We start from the raw sequence: 10,666 nt of genomic DNA, 5'->3' as shown, positions 1-10,666 counted from the left end.
GCTATAGCACAGTCGGCTTCCACCATTCAGAAAGCCAAATCAGGAAGGTTTTAACAGGCATCAGACTTATCTGGAACATTTTTATAGGCATCCTGAGCTGCCTGGCTGGTGTCCCTTCTCTGAAGGGGGCCAAGAGAAAATATGCAAATTGAACCTCCATCTACCAATCCTTTAGGGTCCCAGGTTCATACCCTGCTGCAAGCTCAACTCCCTGCAAACAGTCATTTCATATACAGCAAGAACCCTGCTATCAGTTTGAGGCATGCTGCTCTTCCAAACTATATTCAAACGGCTGACAGCTATATCCTTTCAGCCTCACCCAGGATGCTGTGGTACCAGCCACCCCAAAGCAAAGGCTCCTCCACTGGTCTTTTTAGAAGAACAGAAACACAAACTGAAACACAATGTAACACATTTTTTTGTTTAATTTTTTTTTTTAAAAAAACCAGGTGACTATTACAACATAGGTGATTAAAACGCAACTACACGCATCATTCCACTATCTAAACAGTCAAGATTCCACTTTCCTATTCAGATGGTAGAAATTTGGGGAGCAAAAGAAGGGGACAGAGAAGAAGAGAAATTAAAAAAAAATATCCTTGTGTCACGTGTCCTACATTTTGAAGCTGTTCTCACAGAGACAGCTTCTGCTGCACATTTTAGGTATAAGGAAATTCAGTTGTAAATAAAATTGAACCTGCAAAAGAAAAAAGATAATAAAGTCAGTCATCATAATAGAGCCTTCAGATGGTATAAAACTGTATGTTCCAGAATAAAACAGAAGTCCAGCGGCACCTTAGTCTAATTTTTATTTCAATATAAGCTTTCATAAGTCACAGCTCACATCTTCAGACAGCTCTATGAAGAAAGATTACATCAGGAAAATGGGGAAGATGGGGGAGGGCAAAAGTAGAATTGTACAAGTCAAGGGTTCCCAATCCCCGGGCTGGGGACCACTACCAGGCTGCAGCCTGTCTGCAGGTGGGCCGCGAAGCCTGCCGCCCCCCCCCCCAGACTTTAGCTTCATCACCCCCATGCAGCTGCCCTCCCTTTCTCTGTCGTTCCCCTCCTCCCTCCCTCCAATTGCGCCGAGCCGTGCTGAAACTGGGCCTTACCAGTTTCGATGGGCCAAGCGCCATCTAACACACTGAAGTACGCGCGAGAAAATGCTTCTCCCCCCTCCTTCTTGGAACCGGAAGTGAGGGAGGAGAAGCATTCTCTTGCGTGAACTTCAAAGTGTTAGATGGCGCGCTGCCCCCATAGAAACTGGTAAGGCCCAGTTTCGACTCTGCTCTGCTCGATCTGAGGGGGGGCAATGACAGAGCGCCACACTGCATTGCAGTGCTGGCGAGAGAGGGAAGGCAGCAGGAGGGGGGACAGGGTGTGGGGCAACGGAGCTAAACTTCAGTGGGCCGCTTCTTCAGCAGATTGCCCGTCGCTGCAGAGGTGCCGCGAGGGGTGGGCGGCAAGGCTGTACAGTGCCGCGAGGGGAGGGAGCAGGGGAGCGAGGCTGTGCAGCACCACAGGGGGCGGGGGGAAATTTGGTGCCCCCACCCTGCCGATCCTGGGGCCGCAGTGGGTGGGCCAGCCCTGGTGCCGGTCCCCAGTACCAGGAAGGTTGGGGACCACTGGTACAAGTCATTCACAATACCCCCCCAAAATAAGGGGAAAATGCAAAAAGGGCACAACTGAGTGATGCATAGATGTGGGCCTGTATGAATCCCAATTCTCAAATCACTCAGCCATTCTCTTGTAAAACCTAGTAAAGGAGGTGGCTTCACTTTCTGCAGACTGTATAATGAAACCAGAACACACTGAAACCCGTAGCATACTCTACCTGCTCAAAAGCTGAGGAAGGCTGGAGATGATGGGTCCATAGCCTGGTGCATTGTCATAAAGCTCAAACAAGGGAGCAGCTACCAGTTTGTAATTTTTGGGGACCGCAAACAAAGCTGGAAGACACATGTGAACACTAATTAGAGACCAGTGTGCTTCAAGAAAGGAAAAAACAGAGCTTATTTTTCTGGTAAATACATACATACACACACTACGTGATATTATTCAAAAGGTAGAAAGAGCCTCTTAGTATTAAGGCTTCCTACTTAATTCCCAAATTGCAAGCCCTTCAGAGCATATCACAAAAACAGAACAAATGGGCCAAAGCCAATCATTTTTAACTCCCACTGAAGCTGATGAGACAAGTTTAAGCACATACTTAAACACCCCCACTGAAGGCAAAGATACTGACACTGAGGATACTGACACCCCCACCGAAGGCAAAGAATCTGGCTGGACTGGGCCCCTAGGTTACCACCCATCCTGAACTTTAAAAGCAATAAGGCTTGAACCAAAAAAATTAAACATGAATACACAGATTGCAGCAAGTCTAAATAACATGACCAATGAGCACTCTTTGTTTGCTTCAATTGGGGAACACATCAGGTGAGCAAAGGCCTTTCTGCTGCAAGGCTTTTTAAGTCACTGCACACCCATACACAATAAAGTGTATGCCGCATACAGTAAAGTGTACAACACTGCCTTGGGCTCCCCGGAAGAAATAATGGGATACAAGCATCAATATAAATGGTGCATGATGATACAGGTCACAATCTAGGCTCCTATATCAATTTAATTTAATTAAATTAATTTTTATTTATACCCCACCCTGTCCTGCAAGCAAGACATATAAAATGTACATGAAAGCCCATAAGAGGAGACCTACCCTTTTCTTGAAGCTGAACCAAGAAGAGCTTTTTGTGCTCTTTCGGTTTTGTAATATGAGCCGGAATATATGGATACTGCGAAAGACAAAGAAGAAATGTAATTAACAGAGGCCTTCATACACCTCACTGCTCTGTGTCACACGCTGTACATGTGTGGATTCATCACCACCACCCAAGCAATAAAAAAGGCATGTTTCAACATAGCCATTGATTCTGCATAGCAACCCTGATGGTCTCCCACCCAAACACTAACCAGGGCCGACCCTTCTTAGCTTCCAAGATCTGACAAGGTCGAGCTAGCCTGGGCTGTCCAGGTCAGGGCTTTTAAATAATGTATCAAATTTGTGTAGCAGAAACGTGCTCAGCTCTGAAGTTTGATTTATGACTATGAGCAAGTTAGACTCTTAACCTAACCTGCATCACTTATCCATGGTGAGGTTAAAAACGGGGAAGGGAAGAGCCGTGTAAACTGTCCTGAATTTACAAGTTGCAGCCAACTAATAGGGACCCCATAGGGCAGGGGTGTCAAACTCATTTGTAGGGCCAGATTGACACAAGTGGGACCTTGTGGGGCTGAGCCATGCATGTCATAAAATGTAATGCCAGGTAGCAGAGATATAAACTTTATAAAAGATACAGACTAACACAATTAAATATTTTTTACTTAATATACAAAGTCTTGTGATATTTCATTTAAAATGGAAGGGGGAATAGCAGGATTTGGCAATGCAGTTTTAAAAATAAAACATGAAGAAAAACTCAAGAATCAAAGCAGAAATGAAAAATATAAACTAAAGATATAAAATGCTCTGAACCTAGGAAAACATGAAATGGCTGGGCATTGAAAGGTTCTCCCCCCCCCCCATCCCACCCCCTTGTACTCAGATTGGCATACTCTGGTTTCTCTTCAGATCGCATGTGATTGATACTCAGATCGGCGATGGCTCTCCAGTGTAATATCCTCCTTTTGCTATGCGTTCCCAGGTTAGAGTACTCACTAGGCACCAGATCATTCAGCAGAGACAAGCTGGCTCAAAGCATCAACCCTTAATTTGCAAGAAGCTTCAACTGGCCATAAACGCTGCAAAAGCTCCACTCCACTGTAAAATACTACAGCACAAAATTGGAAGGAAAACACAGAATGGATTTTCCGTTAAGGTCTCTGGGTGCAGGGACCTTAATGGAAAATCCATTCTGTGTTTTCCTTGCAGTTTTGCAAGCCCAGAAGCCCCCAAAGACAAGGCAGGAGGAGTTGGGAATGTGGTTGGCAGACTTAGAGCTTCAAAGTGTGAGGACATAAAGGAGAGGAGGGGGAAGAAAATTACTGCAGATTTGACTGAAGCCCTGGGCAGGCCAGGTGTTTGACAGTCCTGATCTAAATGGCTTTACCCAGATTAAGCCTTCTCCCCTCAACCTACAGTCCCCCCAGCTGCAACTCCAGAGGATCAGAGAATTCTCAGGAATTGTATGCATCATTTCTGGAGTTTATTCTGAGAAGGAAACCAATCAACTCCCCTTGTACTACACCGATACAACCTGCACTCCCAAACAGCTATGGCATGACTCCAAAAATCAAACTAAAAATATATCATCCATGCAATTCTAATTCAAGAAACCAAACAGTTAAAATACTCATCCTTCATCCTTGTCCTATAGCTCAGAAATTATCTTCCCTGGAGGCTCACCAATGCCTGAGCCCCTATATCATGTGGACAGGGACAGAGTTTTTAATGAACCTTGCATACAGAGGGACAGGGCAGAATGAGCAAACCTGCCCCAAGAGTGCAGGATGGATCTTCTAGAAGTAAAAAAAAAAGAAAGAAAAATCAGTAACATTTTTACTAGTAGCTTTAGTTCTTACCTGTGGGGGCTCAAAATTCGGCCGCCACCAGTTACCAATGCAGTCATCAATGACCCAGTCTTGCTGCACTCCATCTTGACGGCCCAGTATCTGTCAAAAGATGTAACAGAAGTCTTCACATGCAGTTTCAGCACAACAGACCATCCAAATTAGTCATGTTAATCATACAATATATGCAGAAACAACATCTCTTACTGAATCCGCTTTTGCTGTTTAGGACTTTTACCTGTATTCAAACCCTACCCAGCAAGGTTTCTATTTCTGCCTGGATATTCAAAGCAAGGTTCCTACATGCTCATGGTTGCTAGTCACATAGAGGGAGGGAAATAAAGACCAGGACACTAGCTCAGTGAATGAATTCTGAATAATTTGGTCCCTCTCAGTTCTATATAAGGCTCAGATTTCATTAAGCATTTTAATAATACAGCCAAAAAACAGGACTTTAACATTTCTCTGCCTCCTTGCATAGTTCAAAAGTAAAGCAAAATGTCATATTGGTACTGCTGAAAATTTGCCACATGCTGTTTTCCCCTGGTGGATGGAAGGCGGGAGTACTGTTAAATGTGTGCTAAAATTAAAAGGTACCAGATCAGACGTGGGTTATGTGGAATGGTTCTGACCAGTGTTCCCTCTAAGTAGAGTTAGCGTGAGCTAGCTTACAGATTTTTAGCATCCAGCTCACACATTTTTGTCTTAGGTCAAGAAGGATGACCCCAGAGCATACTAATTTATGCAGTAGCTCACAACTTTAATGCCAGTAGCTCACAACTTTAATGCCAGTAAAATTTTTGATCACAAGACTCTGCAGCTTAGAGGGAACACTGGTTCTGACTATCACAAAAGCCCCATCAGCACCATGAAATTATAACAAAATGAGTGGTAATCAATACAGAGATGCTAAGAGAGGTCAAAGTAATTAAGAATCTATTTTTTGTATTAACTGATTTATCTGTTAACTGATTAATCTATTAACTGATTTAAGAAGTTTTCTGCCTGTTTGATCATTGAAGAAGGCTCTTATAGCCGAAATGCATTCAACCTAGTGGTTTTTTATGATATTCTGTTATATGATTCATGTTCAGTTGATGTACAATTTCTATAGGCTGGATTTTAGTATTTCTATGTATCTTGTTTTTAATTGTCAATTGTTACACTGTGTAATAAAAACTTGTTATTTTTAAGTTTGTTATTTTCAGTTTTCTGAGTATCTATGTTGTCTGATTACATAATCTGTAGCATTAAAGCAGTGGCATGGTGTTTTAACTCCTCAGGTAGCCTTACAGATGCATTCAGCATCATTCAGCTGTTTCCATGTGAATGCAATCATAAATGGCATATTATTATAATCTATCACATATCCTCAATATAAAAATCCAGATAAAGGTTCTCTTACCTCTGTCATTAAACGTTTGAGACCTTCTACTTCATCTTCTCCTGGATTAAGCTCACCACCAGGCCTGTTGAAAAAAAAATCTATAATAAAATACACATTGTAGGGATGCTTTCATAATTAATTTTACAAAGGTATTTCAAAGGGAAATGAGAACGCAAGACAACTGAATTGCAATCGATAATGAAGCTCAAGGCAATGCATCCTTCTGGGCTGAACTGAGACCTAGGTTTCCTATCTCATCACCAATGCTGATCACAGCACACCTACTACCCCTCTGCACATCACACCTAATCCAATTGCACCTGGTATTATCATTTGGCATCTGAAATCACTCCACTCTCCAAGATATAAGGACAGATGGACTTACATTCTAACTGTATCTGAAGAAGTGAGCAGTGACTCATGAAAACTCATACCCTGCTACAAATTTTGTTCATCTTCATGGTGCCACTGGACTCTTGCTCTTTTGTACTACTACAGAAAAATTAATACAGCTACCCATCTTGATCAAGGATGAAAGGGACCACACTACTGAATAACATGTAGAACAGAATGCAAGCCTGTGAATTAGTGATAAGAATGTACAAGGACAGAGGAACCACATTAGTACCCCACAAACTGCTAAAGATGAGTGGAGACAAAAGCTGATAATTTTTCTTCTGGACTTCTTTGCAAGGCTATTTATTGTCATCATTAGTAAGTACTGTCTTTGGCAATGCTCACTTACAGCTTGAAAAAAGTTGTGCCCAACTGCAACAGCAACACATGAGGCAGCCGGTGTTCGTGCACAATCAGAACCCCTTCAACAGTCCGCCGCATTCCAATCTTGTCAAATTCCTCCCTCATGCGTTGGAACCGAGCAGCCACTGAACTGTCTTTCTCATAAAGGGGTTCTTTGGTCCCAAAGGTGTAATTTGTGAGTGGATACCTGAAAGAGACAATACATCAAAACAGAATTTCATGCAAATCCAATTGCCTGCTTCAAGGCTTGGTTGCCAATCAAGGTGACTCACTTGTAGCTTATGACAGCAAATAGTCCTACAACATCTCTACCTGATGTCTTAAATCAACAGCCACTATTTCTCAAGAAAAGCACTGAGGCAGGAGTAATTTGTAGTGAGATTACAGTAGGTGTGAAAATAAGTGCTTCACACCAGCTTTATCTTTCCCCTGCTAGGGTTCCATGCCCATATTTCCATGGTAACAAAAACTATTTAAGTCTTGGCCATCTCCAGAAATGGATCCACAGAATAGGGGATCAACCACTACTTCACAGCAGTGGATCAAGATGGCAGTTCGAAGGATTGATGAGCTTTCAGAATGACTGGAAAGGGGGATATTTCAGAATGGGCAAGAAGAGATTGAAAAAGCAGCAAAGAAATGCATCTTGAAATGCTTCCCATACAGATTCTAAAACTTTTTCCTTAAGTAAGAATGGGGGTGAGAATGGAAATAAATTATAAAAACTCTGACTAGGTTAATGATCTACTATGAGATGCATTGAACAGGTGGGGGCTTGAATAAAAGTGGGAAGCAGCTAAGACCCGTCTCTTGAGAATACATAATAAAACCGTTTATATTTCAAGATCAGAAGAGAGAATGTTGGAATACCATAACGTGAAGAAAGAAAACAGCCAGTTTGAGGGGATGGATCAGACACACAATTGTTGACTGCAACATCAGTAACTTATGTAGAGAAGAAGCAACACAAACTCCTACAGCAGCACCACCAAACTTATTGTTTGCATCAGACACACACAGATTAAAGACTCCACAAAAATCTATTTTTCCTTTAACAGATCGACACAGCTAGCCTTCTGGAACTGGTCAGGAATAACATAATAACAAACCTCCTATTTCACTATGCACACAAACACACTGAGTCAGTTCATTTCATCCAAGAATTATTCTTAAGCATACAAGATAATCCAGTACAGAACAAAATCCTGCAATGCCCATGCAAATACAAAGCATGAAGTGATGCATCCTTTTGAAGATGAAGCATTTCCCAAGAGGCCAACCAGGTGGGATGTTAGAAGGGAAAGGCAGCCCAAGATTGGTCCATGGGATGGCGATTTTGGTGATGCAGGATGTTCGAGCCACAGTTCATAACATCACTCATCCCCATGCAAGAGAAATGTGTTCTAGCTCTAGAGAATTCCTTCCCTTTGACTCTGATATGCTACAATTCCAGGTAAGTGTAAAACAGAATCTCTATAAACTGTAACCAGTTCTTGGTTAACCTGGCTTGCCTGACTTCGAGAACTTGGATAATGGGGTTTTTTTTCCTGACACTCCAATGAAGTACATAAGGAAAGATCTGGAGACAATGCTATGAAAGTGGTCATGTAGGGTGCCTCAGGTTTCTGTTTCTCCCCTACAATGTTTGGTATCTATGTAAGACTGCTCAGTACCACTATCCTTACCTTTGCAGTAGGATATCATCAATATGCAGATAACATTCAGCAATACATATATTTAAGTGAGCCAACAGAATCTGCTGAGTTAGCTCATAGATCCTGCCTCAAGTTGTGGTTAGGTGGCCTACATGAAACTTAATCCAGACAAGACAGATGTGATGCTGGTCAGAAAGGTAAATGCCAAGAAAGGACTGCATCATCAGCTCTGGACGAAACACCATTGTTGCTGGCCAGCTCTGCCAAGAGTGTGAGTGTATTCTGAGCCCTAGCTTTGAAGATAAGTTTTGTTTCCAGGAATGCTTTTTTTCCAGTTTTATCTAGCTCAGAAGGTGCACCTTCTCTTGGATCTGATTGTGGCAACACTGATTCATGTTATTGTAACTTCAAAACTAGATCTCCACAGCACGCTCAGCCCTGGGGCTGTCAATTATGATACCCAGAGACTTAAAAAAATCAGTGCAAAAAGTAGCAGCTCAGCTGAGACTGGAACAAGTAGGATCAATCACATTACAGAAAATCTACATCACCAACTGGCTTGTTTTCAGATGCAACTTAAGATGCTGATGTTAACCTTTAAACTCTGTACACGCAGGGGTGTCAAATTCATTTGTTATGAGATCTGACATAAATTAGACCTTGTTGGGCCGGGCCATGTCAGGCCAGGCCATATTTGTACCTATTTAAGATTAGGTAGGAGAGATATAAACTTTATGAAGGACACAGACAAACACAAATATGTATTTTTTAAAACTGAAAACATGCTTAAAATGTTAGCGGCCATTGTCTAAAAGGTGCTTTCTTTATATTTCTCCCATGGGAACCAAGGAACAGGGCAAAGGAAGCTGTGGCTCTTTCCTTCCTTCCACAGGGGAAGAGCTTTGGCTAGCAGAAGGGAAAGAGGCTTGGCTCAGTAGCTCTGCTGTGTAATGGAAAAAACAGAGGTTTTGCTCTGTAACTCCTGTGCGATTGAGCAAGCCTTGCAAACAAGCTGTTATACAGAAGGAAGCAAGAGATATGGAGAAGGAAGCAGATGACAGCCAGTTGTTCGGGGCCTGATTCCACCCCCGGGTCGCATGTTTGACACCCCTGCGTACAACCTAGAAAACCATACAATAGATCATGTCCAAGAACAAGCCCACAAAAACACTCAGCTACTCATAAAAAAGGTTTACTCAGCATACACTTTATAGCACCTTGAGCAAGGACGTTTTCTATGGCAGCACCATCTATCTGCTTTAAACAGGCCATTAGATAAACTGAGTATAACGTGCTAGCAATTATATATACATATATGTATGTATATGTGTGTGTGCGCGCGCATGTTCATATGCAGAATTTTTAAAAAGAGCTTTTTGTCAATCTGGCTTGGATTTGTTTTGTTTTTTTAATTCTAACTAGCACTGGTATTTCTTTTTTTAAATTTAGACGATCTTATCAATTGCTGTTGAAATTGATTTGAACCACATAATAAAAAACAGCCTACAAATACACGAACCAACTCTTTCATTCCCTCAAATACTGAGAAATCAAGGAGCTCTCTCTCTCACGCCTGCAAACCAGGCACTTCCAAGTTAACAAAGCACCCTACCGCGGAGCGGAAAACTGAAAGTCGTTATTTCTAAGCCCAGCCTACCTTACAGGGTTGCTACTAAGGCGAAAAAAAAAATAACATCCTTTGGGTCGAGCTGCTTAAAAAAGGGGACGCCAATACGAGCGTGCTGGGGAAGAAAGCGGGCGCTGCGGAAACCCCGAGGCAGGAGTTGCATTGCCGCCACTGTCTCCCTCCCCCGAACTCTACTCACAAATTGATGGTCCGCTCGAGCGTGAGAGGCTTGCTTTGCTGGATATATTTGTTGCCGAACTGGTTGACGCCGCGGGGCCAGCCAGTCTGGGAGCGGTTGGGCGGCACGACGGACATTGTGGAGGAGGCTGGAGCAGCCTAAAAGGCCACAAGCATTCCTCGGCCGCGCTCAGTCGCCGCTCCGTCCCACACCCGCCAAAGCCTACGCCGGAACCACCAGGCGACGCTTCCGGAAACCATAGAGCGGCAGGAGGTAGAGATCCGCCCACTCTAGGCAACTGACAGGGATGAGGCGCCAAAGGAAAAGGCCAGCCCCTCGTTAATATCGCTAGCACCCGATTGGTGAGAGCGCCAAAACCAATGAGGGCAGCCGCTGGAGAAACGCCAGCTGTTATTGGCGGCTGGAAGAATGTATTTGACGTTCTCATTGGCTCTCAGTAGCCGACGCTTTAACCCCCTTTTCTACTG

General features: G+C 43.1%; 1 protein-coding gene across 1 annotated transcript; it reads right to left on the bottom strand.

Annotated features, from left to right (window-relative positions):
- Positions 1 to 407: 407 nt before the first annotated feature.
- Positions 408 to 10,616, bottom strand: NUDT21 (nudix hydrolase 21). The gene is made up of 7 exons (XM_060253984.1): positions 10,200 to 10,616; positions 6,705 to 6,905; positions 5,978 to 6,041; positions 4,585 to 4,674; positions 2,723 to 2,798; positions 1,838 to 1,952; positions 408 to 697 (listed from the first exon to the last, which is right to left on the bottom strand). Exons 1-7 carry the CDS (start codon positions 10,313 to 10,315, stop codon positions 676 to 678), a joined length of 684 nt encoding a protein of 227 aa, XP_060109967.1. The 5' UTR covers positions 10,316 to 10,616; the 3' UTR covers positions 408 to 675.
- Between the last annotated feature and the right edge of the window lie 50 nt (positions 10,617 to 10,666).

Source organism: Heteronotia binoei, chromosome 14 (genome assembly GCF_032191835.1).
Source record: "Heteronotia binoei isolate CCM8104 ecotype False Entrance Well chromosome 14, APGP_CSIRO_Hbin_v1, whole genome shotgun sequence".
Classification (NCBI taxonomy): Eukaryota; Metazoa; Chordata; class Lepidosauria; order Squamata; family Gekkonidae; genus Heteronotia; species Heteronotia binoei.
This window is presented reverse-complemented; position numbering and strand designations above follow the sequence as displayed.

What these genes read in the sequence shown, in the direction of transcription:
- NUDT21 (XM_060253984.1), bottom strand. Translation starts at nt 10,315, where the DNA reads ATGTCCGTCGTGCCGCCCAACCGCTCCCAGACTGGCTGGCCCCGCGGC. An exon ending in CGAATTTTGAGCCCCCACAG is followed by an intron (nt 2,799 to 4,584) that starts GTAAGAACTAAA and finishes TGTCTTTCGCAG; the next exon opens with TATCCATATATTCCGGCTCA. An exon ending in CTTCCTCAGCTTTTGAGCAG is followed by an intron (nt 698 to 1,837) that starts GTAGAGTATGCT and finishes TTTCTTTTGCAG; the next exon opens with GTTCAATTTTATTTACAACT.